At 31.6% G+C, this 26,733-nt stretch overlaps 1 protein-coding gene across 2 annotated transcripts in view; it reads left to right on the forward strand.

Annotated features, from left to right (window-relative positions):
• The first annotated feature begins 2,756 nt into the window (after positions 1-2,756).
• The window catches only part of LOC146540335 (T-box transcription factor TBX1-like), a 30,633-nt gene continuing 6,656 nt past the window's right edge, over positions 2,757-26,733 (forward strand). The window contains exons 1-4 of one of the 2 annotated variants that reach the window (XM_085201472.1): positions 2,757-2,896; positions 24,170-24,288; positions 25,770-25,886; positions 26,303-26,544. In XM_085201472.1, coding sequence (XP_085057598.1) covers positions 2,845-2,896; positions 24,170-24,288; positions 25,770-25,886; positions 26,303-26,544 — 530 coding nt within the window. In that variant the 5' untranslated portion in view covers positions 2,757-2,844. Of the gene's footprint in view, positions 2,897-23,606; positions 23,731-24,169; positions 24,289-25,769; positions 25,887-26,302; positions 26,545-26,733 lie in introns of those variants that run through there. The other variant, XM_085201482.1, reaches the window with a different exon arrangement.

The following is a 26,733-nucleotide window of genomic DNA, read 5'->3' on the forward strand; positions in this document are numbered from 1 at the left end:
TAATATAAAAGAAAAATACCAAATGTTTAGAATTAAATGTAAAGCAAAACAATATCCCTATATTTTTTATATTTTTCTGCTTTTTTGCATTTTCACGGGAACTTAGAAACCTGATGTTAAGACATTTTGATATCATTAAGACACTTCCGTTTTCCACTTTTCACCAAATTCTGGAATTGTTGAATGAAAAAGTGAAGTGAAGTGTAGAGTGTAAAAAGGTAGTAGAGTGTAGGTAATCGTATAAGGTATAAGCTATTTTCAAATAGGTATTATTAGGTATTACTTACAGAAGCCACAAGTATGTGACTATAAACGACTGGTTATAGGTTCGATACCCACTAGAGTAAAAAAAATAATTATTTACATTAATATTAGAAGCATTTATGTTAGAAAGCGGGGATCGGAATGTCTTAAGTTAACACTAGGTTGGCTCTACCTACCCTGCTATGTGCGGGATCCAGCGTGAAGCGTGATTCGATTTTAAATACCTTCTTAACCCCTATCTACTTTACTTCTGTCTACCTACAAATAAATTTCTTTAATGTATCTACACGTTTAAGGCCACTGGTCTTAGTAGATGCATCAATCTGTTCATTTCGTTCTGTTTACACGGCGTTGATGGACGCGTCTGCAGTAAAGTAGCTCTTCTGGTTAATTCCAGATGAGATGACCACATTTTAGTTTATTTTTTTGGAAAATATAGCGTTAGTTATAGGAACTTTTTGTAGCTCCGTCCTCCATTTTCCGTTATTCCCAAATGGTGTGTTGGGTGGCGGTACCAATGCCGCTTCGCCTTAAGGGAAGGCCTTCCTACGTGGAAATGAGGAGTCAGTAGCCGGTAGGTAGGTATAGGAACTACCGTAGCGTATGGCCATCTGTTCTCTCTGTCTACCCCAATAGGGTTACAGTGTGAAGCTTTAAAAAAGGTATAGGAACAGGTGATTGTAGTAGTTGGTTACGCACGGCGTTAAGTTCTGCTACTCAACACGCAATGACTCAGAAATCGGTAGAAAGTGGGAAACGGAAATGCCTTATTATGAACAGAGTTTAGATCAGATCAAAAACTCTGTAGAGGTGTCTCTACAGAAGTTACCAGTATCTAAACGACTCCAGTCAAACCTGAGTTTCAGATCCTGATTCCATCATCAGACCAGCTCGAAGATAAGATATTATTGTATTGTCAATTAGGTTGCGTGAAACCAAGTTTAAACATTTACCATTATATGAAATTTAGAATTTTTTTTTTAAAAGATTCTTCTAATATTTTATTAGGTATATTAGCTGCCCGTAAAACAATACCGATTATATTTTAATATTCAAAATGATCATCTTTTTTCAAAACCATTTTTTCGCTTATTTTAATAGGTATAGTAAAATCTATATCTATATATATCTAGGTATATATATATAAAATCGAAAGGTCACTCACTCATCACGAAATCTCAGAATGTACATGTGCTAGGAATCTCAAATTTTGCATAGGAGTTACTTATAGGACGTAGGTGCTCGCTAAGACGGGAATTCGCAATATTCGACTTCTAAGGGGTTGTTTTTGGGATCGAAAGTTCGTATGAAACTTCTTTACTACAAATGCTAGGACTCTCAAATTTTGCATAGACGTCACTAGGTAGTCATGGAGACAGAAATTAATAATAACATAGTTCACGCGGGTGAAACCGCGAGCGGGCCGCTAGTACCTATATAAAATCGAAAGGTCACTCACTCATCACGAAATCTCAGAAACTACATGTGCTAGGAATCTGAAATTTTGCATAGGAGTTACTTATAGGACGTAGATGCTCGCTAAGATGGGAATTTGCAATATTCGACTTCTAAAGGGTTGTTTTTGGGGTTGAAAGTTTGCATGAGACTTCGTTACTACAAATGCTAGGAGTCTTAAATTTTGCATGGACATCACTTAGGTATAGGACGTAGGTACTCATGGAGGCAGAAATTAATAATAACATAGTTCACGCAGGCGAAGCCGCGGACGGGCCGCTAGTATTTTATAATTACACATTTTTTATATACGTATCTGTATTCTTATATCTAAAATTATGGTTAACTTATTGTAAAGGAGGCACCTACAGGTAAGCGTTTGAAAAATAAACACATTTTGTTTTGGAAGAGCAATGTGGTCGAGTTTACGGTGTCTGCTAACGTCTAAAGCAATATATGTATTTAGTATTTACTTTCCTTAAAATATTACTTTTCATAAGAATAATAACAAACATTTGGAAGAAACTATAAAATATTGCAAATAAAAATTAAAATATAAGTTATTGTTATTGCTGTATTTTTTTTATTCATGAAATTCCTAAAACTCAATAACAAAAACCAATAAAAATTATAGATATTTAACAGAAAAACTAAGCATAATATTGAGATGTTTTTTGTGTTTAATCAAAAAGGTTTTTTTTTTAAATTATATAAGTTTCTAAAACTCTATAGCGTGAACAATCGAAAATTATTTAACGTAACGTACAAACTACAGATAATATCGAGATTAATTCAAAACATTTAATTTAAAACAAAAAAAAAAACTAAAAATTAAAAAAAAAAAACCATTTAATCAAAATTAATACCAACATCCAACCAAATAATAAACATAAACCAAACAAGAAACGAGCACAAGACCTAATAGCCAAACCCAGTTAATATATACGCTACAAAATAAATAACACCAAGATTGTACAGCTTCAGGGCGGTGGGCGGGCGCTGGGCGGCGTTCACCCGCGCAACGCCGACGACAGAAACGATCGTCTCGCGGCTGCGCGCGCGCGTCTTAACACTACTAATTTATAATAACCTATTGAAAAAAATATCATCTGCTAAGGACATGCCATGGAAGGCCAGGAGTGGCGTGATGAGTGGCACCAGCCCCGACAACTGGACGGTCAGTGGTGTTTAGTGCTTAAAGTGCTATTTTGATATATATAGTGATATAATTTGGCACCAATTAGAGTTAATTATTTGATAATAGATTTATGTGGGCAATTAGTTTGTTAGGTATATTATTTCGTATTGGCGTTTATTTCGGCGTTGAGTTCTGCGACTCAACACGCAATACGGCAGGAAGTTGGGAACGGAGTGAATTAACACTAGTATCTCTCTGCCTGCTCTGCTGTGTGCGGGATACAGCATGAAGCTGATGGTGATGGGAGATATCTGGTTTGTGGTGACGTCCACTACTTACTTATACAGTTTTTAATTTGTAGTTTATTGTAGGATTTTATTTAAATTAAGTTAAATAAACTTAGAATCCTGTTTCAGTAGAATAAGGATCCGAAATTTACAAAACATTCAAAACTCTAGGTATATCGCTATTTTAAATTCTATGTTAATTTCATGTGTTATTTTAGAAAAATCTATATTCATTTAAATGGTAATTCATGTTAAGCTTCTATATTCATAAGCTTCTATATAGGTATCTACAGTCTATCAGACAATAACGTCGTAGAATGTCGCTCTATTTTTATTAATTTCCTTACAAATTCAAAGAGCACAGTTTTTGTTTCAATAAATACTTTTTTTTTATACATTTGCTAAGAATATTTACTATTATTAAATAGTAAATATTCTTTCGAAATGCTTAACATTATGATAACGGAATACAGTAAGAATTTTTAAATGATATTAGACAGTACTTCTCGCTCATATCTGGCAGCTGCCAACCATCTTTTAGCGATCTTCTTTTTTATACTTGATGTAATTTTTCTTCTCATCTCATCATTGTTTTTTGCGTTTTTCATATACAAAGAATAAATAGTACCTATATATTATCATCTTTATTATATTAAGTTCTAAATAAATTATCTTTATTTAATAAAAAATGCATTAAAATTGCTTTATTACAGATTTTTTTAACTTAAAAATGTCCGGGGGTGTCTACCCCTATATATATCTTATATGAGAAATATATATGGAACACAATATTAGCGGCATACAATTTTTTTCAATTATAACGATAAATTATCAGATTAGACAATAATAATTCATAAAATAATGCTAAAAAATTAGCATAGAGTTTCTAAAATTTGTATTTGAAAAGTAAAGTGAAGAAAATCTTGGGGCCACCCGCCGTCCGGGACGACCTGACTATCCTCTACATCTAAAGTAATAAATTAACTTAATAGAAAAAAATATATTATAATGCCTTTAACCTTGATATTTGTAATTAATAAACATAGTGACAGTACAAAACAGAAAGAATAGGTAAATTTCTCTATTAACCCCTATTAAATACAAAATGGTGGGAACGGAGTGTTTTAAGACTAGGTTCCCTCTGCCCACCCTGCCGTCTGCGGGATACAGCGTGAAGCTGAAAAAAAAATTGTACAAAAAATTTACTATAAAAGCTACAAAAAATAATTCATATTCATTATTATTACTGTATTTTATTTAATCTGATTGTGCACTATAACGTTATTCCCACTTCTTTATTAAATTTTTTTTTTACAAGGGTTGTCTATAAGAGATTGCTTGAAGCAACAAGGCCGCCTTTGCATACATTTTATAAGCATATATTGTTTCTTTTTTTTTCTGTTATCTGTATTTTTGTGTGCAATAAAGTTTTTTCTATTCTATTCTATAAGCATTGCCCTAAGTAGGTATATGCATCCCGCAATTTTCAGTTTCAATTTTTAATGACATAGGTTAGACAATGTTATAGGTGTTATTTTTTTTCTATCAAATTAGTAAATGTTAGTATAAAAATAATATAAAATCACTCATTGTAACTACAACTTTATACTAAAATAACATTTCTACCCTCTAGTAATTAATATTATATAAATTTTCTACCTTATTGTTCTAAGTTAAATGAAGTAAGAAGAAGCAAGAATGAAGAATATTTTGCAAGTTATTAAGACTGACTTTTTAAATTTGTAAACATTAATTACACAAATCTCATGTAAGTGACTGTAAAGTCTTTTTTGAGAAATAAATATGTTTAAACCTAAAATTTTAGCATTGAATAGTAACTGTGACTGGAACGGAGTGTTCTAACACTAAATATTTTTGCCTACATACTTGATCTCTACACGAACAACAAACAAGATAACCACCGAATGCGGAACTCTTAACAATTCCTATCATATTCGGCGGCGTGTGCTAACCGCGCATCGCTTACATTGTGCATCCATCTGTCTTTCAGCAGGCCTGCGCAAGCGCACCCGCCCGCCGATTGACACGAATGCCATACTTTTGACACGAAATAATGCTAAAAAACAATGTCAATAATATTTTTTGAGACACAAAAACGTTATTTTTTTAGTAATTTTGCCAAGAAATGCTATTTTTAATGAATCTAAATAAGTAAACATGTTTATTTTAAATACTTACAATTGCTAATGACTTTCTTTTATGTTATAGAGAAAAATAATATGTAGTCTAGAAAATATTAATTATTTTTTGTTACACAACTGTTTTTTAATTTTAGTAGGTATTATTTATGTAGGTATATAGTGGAATTTACGTTTAAATACAAAAATTATACTCTTTACTTTTTCAGCTATCTTAGTACCTAATTGCTTACGTAATTACCAGTATTATATATAGCAACTACCTATATGTAATAAAAAAAATATCAATTCAATATAAAAAATTTAACATTTTTTCCAAAAATAGTTAATTTAACCGTAAAATTTGAGTATAAATAAATATAATAATATGAATCAGTATATACTTAGTAGGAATCGGTAGTTTAACGGTTCACGGGACGTGTTCATTCATCTATCTATCAACGGGCGTGCGCGAGCGCAGCCGGACGACGAAAGATATGCGTTAAGCAAATATCGAGATTAGAGTTCCTTTATAGATTGCAGCCAAGGCTTCATTTACTGTTATATTGTTAAACATTTATAATTGAATATTATGTTTTTTAGTATTTAATATTATTTATAAAATTATTTTCTTTTGAGAACAGTCGTAGTGTAGAGGCATAAGGATACGACTGTAAACGCGACTGACTATAGGTTTGTTTACCACTCGAGGTAATTTATTATTTTAATTTTATATTTCCATTTTTTCCCTCTGGTATCTCTTGATACCATTCATTCAGAATTCTGCGGAAAGTAGAGATCGGAGTGTATTTACACTAGGTTCCTGTTCCTGTGACTGTGAGCGTGGTACAGCGTGAAGCTGATTATTAAGACAAGGTTTATTTTTGTCCCATCTTCCGCTTTTAAAGGGTTAGATAAAGAAAATCTCTGTTCACCACGTTCCGCCCATTTTATGGATCGTTGAGTGACGAACTAACGTAAATGAAAGTATCATGTTTTATAGCTTCATGCTATATCCCTCATATAAGCATCCTGCTTGGTAGGCAGAGGGAACGGAGTGTTTAGACATTCCAATCCTCACTTTCCGGCAATATCTCTATGTCTCGTTACCAAAGCAACGAAATGAGAATATTAAATAATTCATTTCCTCAAGTGAGAACCGAATCCTCAACCGCGTTTAGCGGACGCTGCCACTGTTCCACTACTGGCATCAAGAAGATTAATTAAACAGATAACAAATGAAAGGCTAAAGAGCTGACATGCCATCATTAAATGATTGAAACAATATATGTCACTCAAATCGGCCGTCCTCAGTTCGTGAGCTATAAATCTTGCTATACATACATACATAACATGTCAATGCAGATTAATGGGCACACACTGGGGTGGGCGGCATTTTTTCTGGTAATTAGGCGACGCGACCCGTCCGACGGGAATCGACTAATTTTTACAAGGAAACTGTTATTTAAATATATAAAATGTGAATATTTATTAAAATTAATTTGAAATATGTTGATTTCGGTTTTGTGTGATACGTTTGTTGCAGCATTAAGTTACGATCAGTTCGCTGTACCTTTATGTTATTGTAGTTAGCATTTTTTCTTTTAAGTTCTCTGTTTATAGTTTGTATCTCTCGTTGAAAAAGAGAGAAAAATTGGTATTTTCTTTTAATACGAGGATACAAAATTTATGCAACCATTGTTTAGTATTTAGGTAGGTATACCTACTAATACTTAAGTAGGATTTTTTTTATTTTATTCATATAAATAAAATTACAAATTTGTTATCATCCGAGAAGTTTTAAAATATGTTACATTTAATTAATAATAAACTAAAATCTATAAATTATTTTAAGTAGCAGTATGTTCTTCAACCGCCAACCACCCACGATTCGAGTGTGACAAAGCAAATTCCTGAATACGGAAACATATCCATTTACTAATGACATTTTAATAATTTTAAGCTAATATCCACATCTATACTTCTTATAACATCGTAATAGATCGCTATATTTTGTTTATTTTACAGCATTTACTTTTTTTTAATGGAAACCAAGCTTGCATATGTCAACAAAGCATAATTTTATGCTTTTTTAACATCGATTACTTAAAAATTAAAAATTGCTAAAAATTAAAAAGTCGTATAAAATTTGCAAAAACATAAACGTTTACTTTGTTTTTGCCAATTTTAGAATTTTATCTCGAGCTCGTTTCTCAAGTAAGTCCCATAGCCTATAAGTGGCCATAAATCTCACCGCAGCGCTGTTAGAAGGGTTTGTTTCACATACGTCGGGTGCACGTGGAACTAATAATGCTTTGAAAATGTGCACAGATAGTAAAATGCTATTTTTATGCATAGATTATTATGTCATGTTTTTTTTTCAAATATTTTTATAGTCATAATATCAGATAAATTATATTTTTTTGTTAGCTTTAGGTACGCTGTATCCTGCAGGTAGCAGGCTAAGCAGGGGGAACTTGGGTAACTAGTGTTAAGTCACTCCTTTCCTCAATTTCTACTGAATTTTCGAGACATTGCATGTTCAGTTACGAAACTCAACGGAGATTTATTGATTATGATTCTAATTTTATAATATCATATTTTTTTCTGTTTTTATTTTGAGATTTTTAGACATTTTAATCATACAAAATTCATAAGAATTTTGCACAATGTTATTACATTATTTTATTTTTATGTTTTATATATTTATTTACTTTTTAAAATTTTTAATTGTTAGATTTTTTTTGTTTATAATTTAAAAAAAAAATATTACGTTGTTTCTGTTAAAAAGAATAATGTAAATTATAAAGATAAATATTATAATTAATAAATTATATATAATCTGTATTTGGCAAAGACTTTTTGACAAATTATACCAGCTGTGGTAAAGGCTGATAAAAAAAATGACACGTTGCAGACTCACTCAACGTTTGCGTTTAGCTTATCAGTTGGCTTACGAGCAATTGACGTGTCTGTAAAATAATTTACAACTTTTTTTATATTCTTTGTACAAGATAACATAAAAGGTAAAAATTATTGTAGATATTGAGGGCTGAGGGTCTAGTGGCGCAGGGGCACGAGCGTGCGTGTTCTACACTTGACGTTAGTTGATTCGATTTCCATTCGGGGGAATGAAATATTAATAATTCCATTTCCTAGTTTTAGTAATAAGTGACTGTCCTAACACTGATTCACAGGTTCCCTCTGCCTACCCTCTTTGTACGGAATTCATATAATATCAAAGAGAAGAGTATAATAATAATATTTATTTATTTCAAAAAAAATGTAGTTCATAACGTATAAGATCAAGAGAGAGAATTAGTTACATAATTATTATATTTTAATAATGAAAATTAATACTAATGAATCATTAAATTTGTTGTTATTTAATAGTCTTACTTATAACTTAAAGATTCCGTTTCATCTTAAATATTTCAAGCAATTTAGTTTAGGTCTACAGAAGTTTAGTTTAAGTTTAGTTTTTTTCAAGTTACAGAAACATTTGGCATTATATTTTCTAACTAACACCAACGCCCCCCCCCACCCCCTTGCGGATTCGCCCGCTTAAACTATTGTATTATTTACTTAATACACTGAATATGTTCCTGTTTTAATATATAATGTATGTTTGCAGCGCATATAAGATTTGTAATGTAAAAATTATTAAAATCTTAGGTTGGATTTTCGTAGTTCCCATAAGGGTATTCAATTGTTTTGAAAAAAAAACATCTTATTTGCTATACATAAAATGCCCAATAATTAGAATATATCAAGAGAAAAGTTTTAAGCGAAAAGCTCCTGTTTTTACTGCACTTATAACAGTTTTTATAATTAATTGTAAGTACTTAATAGAGACCACCTACGGTATTTCAATCAGCGCTGAACGCTGACACGCCCTTCCATATTCTCACGCTTTACTAAACAAGCTAAGTATTTGAGGCGAAAAAAAATGAAAAAAAAAAAGTCTGGCATTACCAACGCTTGAAAATGAAAACAAACAATGGCATCATAAATTTATAATTGTGTAGTGTAACCATTTTTCTATACAATCTTTATTAGATGTTAATGAATGTATTATTTTAAATTGCACTGTGATAAGTAGAAGTACTTTCGTAAATAGAAGTTAGTGATAAAACACTACGTCATTTTTGTCGTAGGTAATGTAGTAATTTAAAGACTTTTTTTAGCTTTACACTGTATCTCGCTGTATGTATGGCGGAGGGAATCTATGTAGTGTTAAAACACTTAGTTGTTATTTTTGTACATCCTAATTTTCGAAATATTGCCCATGGCGAATGCGAGTGGTGGATCAAAAGGGTCAATTCCGCACTTCTTGTTATAAGAGCGAGGAATTGAAATAATTCATTCCCACGACTGGTATTTGAACCGACAACCTTCACGTTTACAGCCATACGGCTTTCATTAAATATATCTAATATTATAATAAGCTTACGGTTTTCAGTAATATCTTTGAAATTTCATGAATCATCTCTAGGTACTACAAAACCGCTTACAAATGAAACTAAAAAAATACATTCTTACGTAGGCTCAAAATTATTTTAAATATCTATTAAAAACAAACAAAAGCACTATAAAAACGTAACATTCAAACCAGCTTTGTTCTTCCATTACAAACCAAGAAATGAATACAAATATAAACCATAAAATATATTCTATTTATTATTGTTTTAAAATAATAATTTTATAAGTGGATTGAAATCCTAATGGTGGTTATAATTTGTCTATAACGATTTCAATGAAATGCTCATATCATAGCAATATGGTTTCAATTGGAAATTATTGGTTAAATGTTTTGAATGGGTTTTTTATCTATGTTTTGTTTTTTTTTGTATAAATAAAATAGGATACTTATTAAAGAAAATATTATTTTGATTGCTTTTTTTTAAATATTTTGGATACTTTTACATTGCTGATATATTATGTAAATAAAAATATTTAAAACTGATCCGTTACTGACTGACTGAAGGACAACGCAATGACGAAACTAGTGAGTTTAAATCTGGCATGTAGGTAGACAAGGGAGTGTAAGGGAGTTTCACTCTAGGAGCTTCACTCTATATCACGCACATAGCAGATTAGGCAGAGGGAACCAAGTAACCTAATGTTACGATACTCCGTTCCTATTGATACATTTAATTTACGTTTCCCTTGAATGGTCCACGATAATAAAAAATATGTAGATATCTTTTATTTAGACAGATTCTAAGATATGCGTTTGATAATCTCAGCTTTTATACTTTTAATATATTTTCTTATTTATCTGTGAATGAATAAATAACATTTACAGATAAAAATAAAAATATTAAAATCCATTTTCAATATTCATCCTGAATTTAATAAACATTGTGTGATCCCATATGAAGAGAAACACGTCTTCGATACTCGACGATATAGCTAAACAAAATAAACGTATGGACAGACGGTCGTGTGTTTATTATTATAATATTTAATTCTAAACGTCCGCAGAGTGGCGGCCGTTATCTTTGAAGGTGTTTAATGTTTGTTTTGTAATTTTTTTTTCTCTATTGATTGTTCCCTTATGTGGTTAGTTATTTTTGTATTTTACAATAAAAAATAAACTATGGGAATTAAAAATTTTCTATCATTCTAGATTAGTCGTAAAGTTAGTTTTTGAATATATCAGGATATTACCATCTTTGCTATATTTAGACTTAAATATTACCTCAAAGCTTCAAGCCAGACTTTCTGTATTTTATAAAGCCGGAAACTTTCTCTGCACCTAACACTGGTAAGTATTAGGGAATATTGTTCTTGGGTGGTGGTTATTTTGGCAGTTATTAAATAACTAAGTAAAAATAATACCTACATATCTTTCTTTAAATTATAAAGCTCAATTGTTTTATATTTTCTTGTCAATTATATTAGAAATGACCTGTAATTATATTATACCAATTACTTATATTAGATTGTCCATTGCCAGACTTTGCCTTTGACTTTGTTGGTGGTGTTACTCTCTGTTTGCCTGTTTTGATTAGGCGACACATTTCTCAATATACATACCTACATAATGGAGCAAAAACGATGAATAACATATCTTTTGATTGAGTTGACTTAGAAGCTTCATTTTTTTCTGTGATTCACTGGACTAAAAATCTAGATATATGACAATTTCAGCAACCTCCATACAATCTCGACATATTCGCCGTTACAGCGATCCAATGTTCCGCCAAATTCCAGATGCACTGCTAGTTAAGTGGCGAAACTCAACGCCACGCTTTGATTAGGTATATAATTTGAATAATTTATATTTTCCTATAGTCATAAAAAGAACTAGTGGACCCGGACGCGGCTACGCCTGCTTGAACTATAAGAATATTTTCGCGCCCGAAGGCTAGGACATTTCGTATCAGTGACATCTCCTTAATTATTTATTAGTATGTTATACAGTAAACTATAATTTCAATCTAGATAAAATGCTAAAAGTGACTATTATATTTATTTTCATAAGGATGAATATCAAAATGTCGCGGTAACGGACGTTTGTTATTAACATGGTAGAATAAATTGCATGTCAAATTAGAAAGTACTTTAATTTATTACTATCTATGTATAATGTAATGTTATATAGCCTATAGCACTTCTGAAGAATGCAGCTTTCATACAAAACAAAAACAAAGTATATCAGACCAGTAGATCCAGAGATCTTAGCGTTCAAACAAACAAACAAACCAACAAACAAACTCTTCCGCTTTATTATATTAGTATAGATAGAAGTATAGATTTATCTTGTAGTAGGTATAAAAATCTACAATAAACAATAGTAGCATAACATTCGAAGAATGAAAGCAGCAATTTGTGAGACGTCCCGTCGCGTCGCGGTTGTTTGATTTACGCCCAACGCGGGTCGACACTTCCCGCCCTGCGTCATAACTTTACCAATACTTTAGGTATATGCTTATTGCTTAGTATGGAATACTTAAATTTTGATTTTAACTTCCTTCTGTATCCCGCACCATAATAGTAGGGAAGACAGAGGGATCCTGGTAATCTAGTGTTAAGGCACTCCATTCCCATTAATATACTTCTCCAATTTATTATAAACTTGTCACAATTAACAAAACTTTTTAAAAAATATTAGTTTTTTTTATTAGTAAAATGAAATTATGTAAATACTTAATAGATATTATTTGTTTTTTTTTTATTATTAGTAGCAGATTAGATTCAGTTATTTTAGCTTTGAAAATAAAGTATGTATAACAAAGTTTATTTTTTTTAAATATTTTTAGGCTTAATTTAAAATTTACATTTAGATGGTTTGAAAAATAGAAAAAACAAATTTAATGAAAACAATAATAGATATGTACCTAATTTGAGCACAATGTATATATTTAAAATATAAACCATATTGCAAAATTTTTAAAAAAATTATAACATATTAATAGTTAAAGTAAAACTTTAAAAGCCATTTCCATACCATCTGATCCTTTTAATTAAGTATTCCCAAAGAAGTATATCTACGGGGACAATTTATTTGTTTGACGCTTACTGGAATTCCTTCCAACAAATAAAAATATTAGAATTAATTGACATATTATGTTTAAAATAAAATCTTGCTTCAGTTTTACAAATTACTCGTGTTTGTCTCATTTATATCCTGGGAAATAAAAAACTAAGTAATTAAAATTTTTCTTCATAGAACTTGCTCATTAGAGCACCTCAAATTTTAAAATAAATACTATTGCTATTTTAAAATAAATACTATTGCTAATGTTTTATTGGAGATATGTCCAATAAAACATTGTCATATATTGAACATATAAATATTTTTTTGTACATAGAGAGAACCTAGTGTTAAGATATTCCGTTTCCCACTTCCCGTCTTATTTTCGAGACATTGCATATTGAGTGAAGGAACTCAACGCCATGCCAACCAGCCAGGCGATGGCCAAAGATTGTTTTAGTCCCTGAGTGGAAATCAGACTCACAAAGCAAGATTTGCTCTTTAAAAATTTTAGATTTCTATTGACATGGCATGAAGTTTTTATATTGTATGAAAATGTTAAAACATAACTAAAAAAACGGCTTGTACGGTGTACGATACATCTTTAAGGAGTTTTCTAACATTATATAAAATCTCCATGGCCTTTCTCCCAGTGGTACAGCGCAACGCCTGACTATAAACATGACGATTGTGGGTTCTATTATTACTCAGGCAAAATAATTATTTTACTTTCGTTATTCTGATAAGATGACAAAGCACGGCGTGCAGTTCCACCGCTCACCGCGCTTTATCTCTATAATAAGACGAAAAGTGGTGAACACATTGTGTAATCATTAAATTCCCTCTACTATCCTGGTACATGCGGGAAACAGCGTGAAAATAAAAAAAATATAATCTATTTATATGCTAAAATCTATCTAAAATAAGCACTAATACCCAAAATAACATGTACATAGGTAAAGGATCGGTGGCAGCTAACGAGGCTTGGCACACAAATCACCATTAGTGTTAGCGACGGACCGTGAACGAAATCGTAGAACAGTTTTGTTAAAACAAATATATAAAAAAATTATGTAATAGTCGAAATCTATCTGGGAAATAGAAAATTTAAGATTAGGAAGGTTGTGAGTTCGATTTCCACTCGATTAAATATTTCATATTAGCATTTTCTCGTTCTGGTAATGAAGCAAAGCGTCTCGTTGATTTCCGCCACTGGTGGACTGTGGGAAGCGGAGTGTTTTAACACTAGGCGTAAATTGAAGCTGAAAAAAACATATTATAACTAGAATAGGATCATAGATTAGATAGATATAACAAAAATCAATTAGCGTTCTGATTCTCCTTTGGCATTTTATCGTTAGCGCTATTTGTATATGTTAACACTATGCCAGGAGATACTAATTTGATGAATGAACTGTAATTAGTGTGAGAATTAATGTGACAGGATTTTCGTCTGTCTGTCGAGCCTTGTTTAATATTTATATTAATTAAGTATATTTTTTTGTTTCATACCACAAATATATTCATAGTTTGCATATATTCATAGTATCCATATGAAATTAATTTATTTAATTTAAATAAAAATTTCACTCTTTATATCTAAATGTTGCTAACAATGTTGTCACACTTTTTTTTATTGTTTTTTAGGGTTCTGTACCTCAAAACGTAAAAATGGAATTCTTATAGGATCATTTAGTTGTCCACCTGTGAAGACCATTTATCTCGAGACCGCGTGGAGGTATCAATCCATTGAAGCACAAAAAATTAAGCTTCTAAGTTAATATAATGTATTTCCTATGAAATTTGGCACGAAGTAAGAACTTACAATATAAAGGAAAAAAATTTGGTATTACATTACGAGTACATACAAAATGAGTGCATATGTTCACAAACTTTAATTTACCAATTTTTATAAGTTGTCCTTCCCGTTAACCTAAAACTAATAGAAATCTGTATTAATGTAATAAAAACTAACAAAATTAAAACTATTTTACCTTCAATTTCCCTTGTTACAACTAGCTACAGCCGGTACCACGTGGACCATCGTAATCTGGCCACAAGTAGCAAACGTCGGTGAAAATAGCCCCAAGTTGGCATGATAAGTCAATCAGCAGTCAAAACATTGTATCCAATTGACACAGACATCCACGTTCAGCGTTCCCAGAACGACACCAACGCACCGATCACTAAGTAAGCGGAAATTTACGATCTAGCCACAATTAACCATCGTTTTGTTGATAACTGCTATTTGCATCCTGATTCCTTGAATTAGTTTGTAGGGTGAGGGGAAATGCTAATTTTGAGGCTTTTATTGCTTATTTAATTTATAGTGTCGAAATATTGTTAAAATTATTTTTAGTCAATCAAAAGTTATTTCAAAAGAATATGTATATTTTATAAATCGTGTTATAATAAAAAGTTGTTTCCTAAGTGATTTTAAGTATGTGATTTTTAATTTTGAAGAACATATATGTTTAAATCAAATAAGTTACTTCTTGACTGACTGATAACTACGGAACAGATGATACTGACGTAGTCTAGAGGAGCAGCAAGAAAAGGAACGGTATTTCTCAATTTAGAAATCAACATTTTATTTACGTTAAAACGTCCACTAAACTTTAGAGCGCCATCACGGTTATGCTGTTATATCTAACTTTTTTTTTTCCCTAGCCTGTACTATGCCATTGTTGCAAAGGCCTCTCTCCACTTCTTCCATTCTGGTCTATTTCGCGCTATTGAGCACCAGTCAGGCTTATAGTGGTCCAGCTCGTCTCGCCATCTCCGTTTTGGTCTGCCAATTCTCCTTTTAGAGCTTGGAATCCATCTGGTAGAAGAACTGATATCTAACTGAAATTAATTAAGTCAAATTCAAATTCTATTCAGGCTAATCGTTATATTTGACTCTAGATAACGCCACCAATAACAACTGCATCTACATAAAAACCTAAAAAAAAAGAAATAATTATTTAATATTTTAACCTAACAAATAAAATATCTAACTTTTACATGTATTTCTTATACAAATATATAGTTCAAAAATAAATACAATCTATAAATAGTAAGTTATTCACAGGCATCCTTTGTGACGAGTCGATCGCTTGTTAATGAGCAATGCTGGGCATCTCGACACGCAGTGATCAAAGAGGAATTCGCTAGTGTGTTAATTTGTTAGGCCCAACTTCGATCTATTTGTAAACGTTTTAAGTGGTTGGGGATAGGAAGTTCCTGGAAGCTTCTTCTTTCATTGTTTAAGTAGCGTTTTGTTAAGTGTTATACGAGTATCTTACTTGTAGCCGTCGTGGTCGCTGGCACAAGGGTGTGACTGTAACGCGACGGTAGTGGGTTCGATCTCCACTCGAGGAAGTGAAATATATATTTTCGTTTATATTTCCATTTCTTCATTCTGGTGTCGGGGCAAAGCGCAGCGTTAAGTTTTGCTACTCACTTCAGCAGAAAGTGGGGAACGGAGAGTCTAAACACTATGAGGTCCTCTGTCTACCCTGTTGTGAGCGGGATCCAGCGTGAAGCTTTAAAAAAAAAATTACTTGATATAGATGCCGTTGTATGTAAAATGATTGATTTTCATTTGACTGAAGGTTTATAATAAGGATAACTTTAATAAAATTACAGTGCATCTAAATTTTGCATTCCGGAACACAAAAGACGTGGCAAGTGTGAGTCGGACATGCGCCCAAAAGGGTTCTGTACCATTATCTACAAAAACAGCAAAAAGAAATGTTTGTTGTATTCCCATACAAATATAATTAAAAATAAATTTTATTGTTTTTTTTAGTATTTGTTGATATAACGGCAACAAAAATGCATCATTTATGAAAATTTCAACTTTTAAACCATCACGGATCATGAAATACAGTCTGTTGGCATACTGACAGAGAGATAGCGAGGTCTTATAGTAACAGATTCCCGTTTAACCTTTTCGGTACGGAACCCTAATATAGAGAATATAATTATAAAATAAATATATTACTTATATTATATTTGCCTGGAATATCCTTTAAATTACACAACATTTCAAAACTAAGCACAAATTGATGGGTTGTTTGGACATAGCATTTTAATAAGGAATTTGTTTATATTAGTTCGGGTAATATGTATCGTATGAGGGTGCGTAAATCAAACGAGGAGCTCACTTGCACTACACGTGTTGCTTACGAGCAGGGTTCCCACTTCCCACACAGTTTTAACTTAGTGTTAACTTTAAAAAAATATTTTTATTCTGGTAATAATTACCTATGTTTTTAGACTACCTCCTTTGTGATAATATATTTAATTATTATATTTGAACAGTTATTATTTATTCCGTCCGTATATATTTCCCAAATCTTTATTATTTATACCTAATAAGAAAAATTAAAAAATAACTATATATCTTTACAATTTAAATTTATAGGTTTTTTTTTTACAAATATTTTTATAGTTTATTGAAATCTTAGAACAAGCGTTGGCGTCAAGATTACAAGGCATTAGTTTATAAACAATAAAGATTAAGTTATGAAAAATAATTTAATATATCCTACTTTGGAATTAACATAGATTTAAATTAATAATTTCATTTTATTCTTCCTTATAAAACTTTAAATTTAAAACGCGCGGAGCGCGTAGCCAAGTGTTTTTACAAACAAAACTGGCGAGCAGCACCGTGTGTTATTTTACACGAACCATTTGAAGTCACTTTTTACCTATTCGTAACTCAAAAACTATTCCATCTAAAGCTGTCATATTTGGCTAAAATATTTAGACCCCCTACCAGTATACGTGCATTAAATTTCATAAACACAGCTCAAACAGTTATTTAGATAATGACGTCCAAAAATCGTAAATTTTTAGGGGGGTGACTGACCTATAGACCTTAATGTTAACCAAGTTCCAGATGACCTAGAATGGTGAAATTTAGCATCCGGTTAAGTAATTGGGTGTATATCAAGGGAAAAATCCGAAACTAGTATTTTTTTAATATTTTCTTATAATTTTTCAATAAATAGATTCAATTAGGAACATTTACTTATAGTGCCTGTAAAGAAATCATAGCAATCAAAGTTCATGATAATTGATTTTTAGGCTTAGCGCCTGACATGTTGCTTTAATTTATGTCACGCGTTAGTAAATATTTTATTTGTTATGGAGACTAACTTCACTATTACTTACGTAAGCCATCTAAAACAACACGATGCTTTCAAGTATATTTTATAATATAAGATAAGATATGTCTCCATTTGTAGCTGAAGATGCCTCTAATTTATGTCCTGACAAAGCCTGCCATCATGTGGACTTCAAGGGCTTCACGTACAAATATAAAAATATAATAAATGGATTAACATCCTTCATTATTATTTATTATAATTTAAACATATGTTTTAGTACTTATTATACTAAGAGTATTTGCATAGTCGATTAACGTATTTGAAATTAAATTATTATTACAATATTTAAGTACTAAGTCCTATATAAGATCCTATAAGGGTTCTGTTTTATTGCTTTCGAGGTACAGAACCCAAAAACAGAAAAAAAATACACTAAAATATAAATATAAAAATAATAATAATATTGATAGAAGTATATATAAAATTTAATAATAATATACTATCTGTAAGGTCAGTCGTGGCACAGGGGCACAAAGTGTGACTGTTAAACCGACTGGTAGTGAGTTCGATTCCCACTCGAGGAAATGAAATATTAATTTAAACTTATATTTCCATTTCTTCGCTCTGGTGTCGAGGCAAGGCGCGGCGGAGAGTTCCGTGACTCAACACGCAATGCCTCCAGAATTCGATGGAAAGTGGGGTTACTGAGTGTATTAACACTAGGTTTCCTCTGTCTACTCTGCTGTGTGCGGGATACAGCGTGAAGCTGATTTTATTGTTAATTTGATATATTGTCAGCCTACCAGCTATCTTAACAGAAGTAATTGTAAAGTAATTATTAACAGTAAAAATTTAAGTAATTGTTAATAAAAAAATAAGAGAAAAAAAGAGAAAATTAAAAATTACTTAAACAAAATAATAAAAAATAAATAAATCTGCTTTACGATGTATCCCACACATAGCGGGGTAGACAGAGGGAACCTAGTGTTAAGACACTCAGTTCCCCTCTTTCCATCGAGCTCTGGAGGCATTGCGTGTTGAGTTATTCCAACAAAATAATGAAATTAGAAAAAAATAATAATAAATATATCAGATTTCTAAACGCAGCATACATTAATTACTTTCTAATCTGACAACTGTCATTTAATCAACAAAATAAAAACTATAGTCGAGATTCATAGATAAATATAATCTATTTTCATATATAATTAAATATCGTCTTAAGAGTAATAAAACATAATATTATTGACCATAATAAAAAAGTAAATACCTAATTATATTAGATATATTTTATTGTACGAAGGCGCTCATATTTTAATGGTTTTTTTGGCCTGGGTTTCATGATTTTACTGGTTTTAGGAACACTTGTGGAAACGGCAGAGAACGAAGTCGACCTTGGGATCATATCAATTCAGATTTGTACCGTCAGCACTTAATAAACTTATTGTTTATATTTTTTTTCAAGACATGTTGAACAATGAGTCGTTCAATAGAATTGCTTGTGGTTGAAACAAGAACCTTACACCGAATTGTTCCAATGCCTCCCGATGGGAGCTGTCTCTTCCATGCTATTGCATATTCTTCGTTTGAGCGTATTGATATACAACAAACTAATAAATTGCGCGAGACTATGGTAGAGTACGTATGTCGTAACTGGAATGATTTAAGTATCTACACTAGCGCTCGCAACGGGAATCTTTACTCTTCTAAAGAAGACATGCTTTGCTTAACTACGTACGGAGCTACTTCCGAAATAAAGGCTGCAGTAGATTTGTACAGTACTAGCGGACGCGCGCAGCTTCGCTTGCTTATTGCTTAGGGGTGAATTCTAATAAACTTTGAAACACGTGTTCAATAAAATATTTTTAAGAGTCTCAATTTCAAATTTTATAAAAATCAGTGGTGATTTAAAGATTTTTCTATATAAACTTTCAACCTCTTATTTACACCCCTAGGGGATGAATTAAAATAAACCACGAAACTTATGTTCAATGAAATATTTTTAAGAGTCTAAATTTCAAATTTTATAAAAATCGGTGGCGATTTAAAGATTTTTCCATACAAACTTTCAACCCCTTATTTGCACCCTTAGGGGGTGAATTCTAGAAATCCATGAAACACATGTTCAATTAAATATTTTAAGAGTCTAAATATCAAATTTTATAAAAATCGGTGGCGATTTAAGAATTTTTCCATACAAACTTTCAACCCCTTATTTGCACCCTTAGGGGGTGAATTCTAGAAAACCATGAAACATATGTTTAATTATATACGTCTAAGAGTCTGAATTTCAAATTTTATAAAAATTGGTGACGATTTCAAAAAAACCTATACAAACTTTCAACCCCTTATTTGCACCCTTAGGGGGAGAATTCTAGAAAATGATGAAACACGTGTTCAATTAAATACTTTTAAAAATCTAAATTTCAAATTTTAGAAAAATCAGTGCCAATTTAAATTTTTTTCCATACAAACTTTGAACCCCTATTTCACCCCTTTAGGGTTGAAATTTTTCAAAATCCCTTCTTAGTGGATGTCCAGATTACGAAAGTAAACTTTTGTCCAAATTTAACGTTTCTACGCACATCGGTTACGGCTGTGCGTGCGTCTTACCTCAGTCAGTGAGGACAAGTCCTTTTATATATATATAGATAGATAGATTAAGATAGAAGTGTATTATCACAATGGTGTCCTACTTGGTTTATTCGGCGAACAGAAATGTCCTATGAGTTTTTTATTGAGCAACTATTGAGTTTCTTGCCGTAGTAGCTTCCTATAGGAAAAGTACTTGTAATGGCCAAATTGAATAAAGAATATTTTGATTTTGATTACATTATAAACCTTTCTACTTATGATTTCTATACAAAAAGTAATGATATCCCGTCAAAAACATAAATGTAAAATGAAAGCCAAGTTCAGTAATAAAACATATGCTTTCAGCGATAAAAGAAGTGAGATGTAAATGTATGCCAAGTTCAATGGTCAGTCCTGAAATTTATTTTTAACAATATAAAATATTTTATAACAACTGTAAATGCCCATTCTTCTTACAACTTGGAGACTTTATTTATGTCTAATATCTGATTTGGCTAGTTTTCAAATTAATTTACATCGATATAAATGAATGTATTCAAATTGTATTCTACTCAGATTCTATTGTAAATTCATAAGAAAACTAGCCAAATCAGATATTAGACATAAATAAAGTCTCCAAGTTGTAAGAAGAATGGGCATTTACAGTTGTTATAAAATATTTTATATTGTTAAAAATAAATTTCAGGACTGACCATTGAACTTGGCATACATTTACATCTCACTTCTTTTATCGCTGAAAGCATATGTTTTATTACTGAACTTGGCTTTCATTTTACAATTATGTTTTTGACGGGATATTATTTACTCACATTCGCCGTCGCCGACCCTAGCGTGCAACCAGAGATGCGCCCGCGCACTAGATTTATTGTGGTCAATCAATGTGGATTTATTGTTAAGGAAGCGTTCCCTTTTGTTTCAGATAATAATAGAATCCTTATAATTGGTACCTATGTACCTGAGCTGGTACATCTTTATTAGAGACATAAACGTCTTCATACGGTTATTAAAAGACTAATACATTATAATTTGTTTTGTACTTGCTGGATCATTATTGTGATTTATGTTTACGATGACTTGCTACTTGCAATTTTTTTTGTATCACGCTCTATCCCGCGTATGGCACGGGAGGAACATAGGAACCTACTGTTAAGACACTACGTGTTTAGTAGCAAATCTAAACTCGTTGTTTTGCCTTGTCACTAGACCGAAGAAATGAAAATATTAAATATTTCATTTTCTTGAATGGGAATCGAACCTACAAGCCATAGCGCTTACAGTCACACGCTTGTGATCCTGTGCAGTGTCTCTCCTCTTGTTGTTTAACTTAGTTGAAGCTCGAAATGTTGTTTTAGGTTCGAATCCTGAGCTAGGCTGACTGTAAATGATTCCAAGAAATAGTAGTAGGTACTAATAAATTACATATTTTTTGCCCTTTTAATTTTTTTAGTGTCACGCTGAATCCCACTTCACATTACCTTGACTGGGAATCGAACTAACAACCTGTCGGGTTAACAGTTCGACAAAACTGGCCCTTTTCATGAAAAATTGCAAATTTATCAAATTTGCTAGTAAAGACAAATCTTACTAATTAAAATTGTCGTCCAACATACGGATATGTAACATTCGTAATTTTATTTATAGAAAACAAATAATAGAATGATTAGTACTGAATGGATGTTAAATTTATGCGCTATATTTATAGTGTAATTTATTTGTTAATTTAATTTGTCACACAATTAAGATTATTCATGGTATTAGTAGTTAAAACTAGATATATGGATGACGTAGGTACATACTGTTATACAGGAAGTATATATTTATATAGGTAGGTATATTTAATTTTGAATATTTGATTTTATATTGTGTATAAACCAATAAATAAAAACTTAAACTTGTTATTTTATATTTATAATTCTCGTATCGTGCAAGATTGGTAGTGATAGTTTACTTGTTTCTCCATTTTACCTATTATATTTTCCATTTTTTTTGGAATCTAGAGACATTGTGAGCTTGGGAGTGAAGTTCGAATTGAATTTGAATGAAAATACTGAAAATATGTTTTTTTTTATATTTTCGTATTTTTTTATGATTTGGGTATCTACATAAATAAGATAAATAAGAAGAAATGGCAAAAACAGGGTCAAACTCCGTGTAAGGGAGAAGCTTCACAAGATTCCGATACAAAATACAACCTCTATGACGATCGACGAAATAAAAAAAAAACATTGGAATTTGACAAATTAGTCGTCTTCAAAACAAATAAATAGCATTGAAAGTAACAATTATTATGGCCGCAAAAATTTATTGTTTCCGATTGTCAAGTAGGGAATTTTATGAGTAAGTTATCTATATTTTCGCAATTCGTCATACTTCTTTATCATCATTCTTTATATAAAAGGTATATAGGTAGAGGTATATAAAAGCACTAATAGTTTTTGTTTTCTTTGCTTGTTTTAGAACAAATTGAATTGCGATAAAATATTTCTACATTATAAGCGAAGCGTATATACTTCAAAATAGGTTATAATGTAGCAGTTTGTGATGACATTAAACTTTCAAAAAAGTTTTAGGTATACTGCTCATATATTTTTTAGGGTACCGTACCGTACGGTATCCAAAGGGTAAAATGAGACCTTTACATATATTTACTCCGCTGTCTGTCTGTCCGTCTATAACCAGGCTGTATCTCATGAACCGATGATTAGTTGAAATTTTCACAGATTATATAAATGATACTAAAACAAAAACACCAGAATATTTTTATATACATATAGATAATGATACGGAACCATTCGTGTGCGACTCGCATTTTGCCCGTCTTTTTTGTATTGCTTATCTTTTTTTTCTATTAGTTTCTTATAAGTTATAAATAAAGTAAAACAAGTAGGTAATTTATTTTTATTTTAAATTAGAATAATTGAAGCAATATAATAAGTATATTTTTGACGTGGCGTCAGTTTCAGCGTCAAGTAATATAGATTAGTAAGTCCAAAATAAAACTAAGATCATTGTCGTTTCTTAGTAAGTATAGTTTTCATCACCTGCCTTATTTATAATCCTTAGTTGACGTCCCGATGAAATTATAGCCGCCATTTTGGACGCGTTTTGAATTTCCCGCCATTACACCAATTAGTTGAGTGAGATGTCCGCTGTGGGGTGGACGCTTTACGTTTTTATGGGACAGTTTTTTTTATTAATAAATTATATTTAATTTAAGTGGTGCCCCTTTTTTTGTGTAAACAGTGTACGGTGAAGTTACAGAAATTAGGTTAACGTTTTGTTATTTCAAAATGATAAATTTTAAAATATTTAATTTTTTGAGCCGTCTAATTATTTATAGTTATTAGTTATACATTTTGCGACAATGGAGGTTGATTTTCAGATCTAATAAACATTCCAGATACATTTACAATATTATTTAAAAATGATGAATTTGCAAAGGGTGAAATGCCATTAATATACAGTTCGGACGACGAGGAATGGTTTCCCCTGAAATTATAAATTTTTTGAATACTCTCTTAGAAAATCATCCTAAAATCAAGTTAGCCGTATATTATTTGTCTGTAAAACTAAGAAAACTCCAGAACTCCGCGGGAAATTGGGGGCGTCTTAACACTAAGTTCCTTCTGCGTACCCTGCTGTGTGCAGAATACAGGGTGAAGTTGATTTTATTTTTTTTATTATAAATAATGTTTTTATTGTCTTAGGTGTAGTGTCAAGCCAGTTTCCTCGAGGTGGTTTCCACTTGCATTCACTAGCTGAGCGCGTGAGTCGGGATCAGGCTCTACTCCCGGTACTGCCGCCGTTGCACAATGAAATGCGAGATGTAAGTTTTGTATTTATTAATATTATTTTTTATACACATACAATAAAGATTTGTGCCTATACCTACGTCTTTTAATAAGTATAGATTAATAACTATTGGCTAGTTTTGCCCTTTTAATACGAATGGAGGAAAATTATTATTTAAGCAATATTGATTTTTTTTTGTCATTTCTTTCTTTGTCATTATCAAAAATGATAATATATGAAAGACTTTTAACAATGTAGGTATATCTAAATCGCATAAAAATTTAAATTGGCACCTATTGGCCCCACCTACCATATCTTTAAGGGACCTTAGTTCATGTGTGACCTAATATATTGACTCGCTTTCTTTTTTTGACCTACATTGAAATAACGTTTTTTAGATTCACCCTGTACCCGTACAAGCAGGATGGCATGGATATTAGAGCGAGAAAATGAAAATATTTATTATTTCACTAGTGGGCCCGGACGCGGCTACACCCGCGAAAATATAAGCCTAAATAATTAAAATAAGTTAAAAAATAATAATAAGTGGAGATTTATTATTAGAAAAAATATTTGAGTAACCGAAATGAACAAACAAAAGAAGTAAAAGTAACTAAAGGAAATTCTTAATATTAGAAAAAGTACCTAAAGTTTGCCGTGCGCGCGTACTAAACATTTTTCTATATTAAATAATTATTAATTTTTGCGAACAATATTAAATAAAATCCCAAATGATTAAAATTATGATATTTTAAGTGTATAACATCGGTATAGATAACCGAACTGAGATAAATTAATTATAAGCAGCAAATAATTACATCAAAAATAATAGTAATTCGAAAATATATAAAAAATTACAAAATCATCAAAGTCATCTGCCCGTTCGCGTCGGTCATACTATACCACTCGTAGGCTAGCTCATTCCGAATCAATGACATCTTATTTATTAGAATGTTTTACAGTAAGCTATAATTTCCATCTAGATGAAATGCTAAAAGTGACTATTATATTTATTTTCATAAGGATGAATATCAAATTATAGAAATCATCTAATTTTTGTTAATGTATACAAATCTATATCGGCGCGCGCCATGTATGCATCAAGCAAACTCACTTTGGGTGACGTTTTCTTAAAACAACAAACTTTGCAAGCCGTTGCTTAGCAACGCGTAGCGACGATTGTTATTAACATGGCGGAATAAATTGCTTGTCAAATTAATTATTTTAATATATTGGTATATATCGAAAATATTACAAATATGAGAAAAAAAAGTATCCTATGTTCATCCCGGGACCCTCAAGTATCTCTATATGAGTATTTTATCACAACTAAATTAGCGGTTTGGCCCTGATTGCGTAAAATACAGACAGACAGACAGACAGACAGACAGACAGAGTTACTTTCGAATTTATAATATAGGTATGGATTTCCTCGAGTAGGAATCGAACCCACAAGCTATCATGCCAACTACTAAAAGTAAATTGTTTTACATATGTTTCATAATTTTGCATTAGAATGCCGTATGCTCGCGTAGCACGTACTCTCCCCTGCAAGCGCTCAGCGAGAGCACTTGCAGGGACCACGGCGCGCACACTGCCCCGCCGCCGCAGCCGCCGCCGCCTCGGATGCAGGTAAACAAACTTTTAATAATTATTATTTATTATTATTACTATTTGTTTTATATATGTATTTAAACTGAAGATATGATTTTTTCGAATTTTTCTTGTTTAGCAGGGTAGTCAAAAGGAACGGAATAGTTTTTTAAAAATTTGTGTTCGAATATATTAATTGTATTCTTATTACAAAATTACTTTATCATTTTCTAGATTGTAATAAATGGTAAAGCGGCTGCCTCTATAAGGACGATGGCGATATGGGTAGTGAGTTCGATTTCGTGGAAAAAAATATCAATTTCTTTGCTAAAATTTCCAAAACACGCAACGCCTTTGATTTGGGTGGAAAGTGGAAAATCTAGTATTAAACAACACTAAATCTCTTTGCCAACTGAGCTAAATAAAAAATAAATAAATAAAAAACCACACACTAGGTTCCCAACCAAAACGTGACACTACACCCGGCGGTGGCGCGGTGCAGTGCCACTTTGGAACTAGCTGCACTCTGGAGAAGCTTCCACGAGCTCGGCACCGAGATGATAGTCACCAAGGCCGGAAGACGCATGTTCCCGGCGCTGCAAGCGAGGCTGTCAGGGTTGCTGCCTAACGCTGATTATTTGTTGTTGGTGGATTTCGTGCCTTTGGATGATAAGAGATATCGCTATGCGTTTCATAGGTGAGTTCTTTTGTGTTTTCTTTTATTTCTTTTCAATTTTTTAAAAAAGAATTGCAGGTATTGATTTTGGACTGTACTACAATATGATAAGAAATATCGTATTTAAATATATTTATATATAATATCTCCTGATTTATTTTCCATTTATAATGTACTAGTGGACCCGGACGCGGCTACGCCTGCTTGAAC

This window comes from Heliconius melpomene, chromosome 2 (genome assembly GCF_056956725.1).
Source record: "Heliconius melpomene rosina isolate 202511_hmr_F chromosome 2, ASM5695672v1, whole genome shotgun sequence".
NCBI lineage: Eukaryota > Metazoa > Arthropoda > Insecta > Lepidoptera > Nymphalidae > Heliconius > Heliconius melpomene.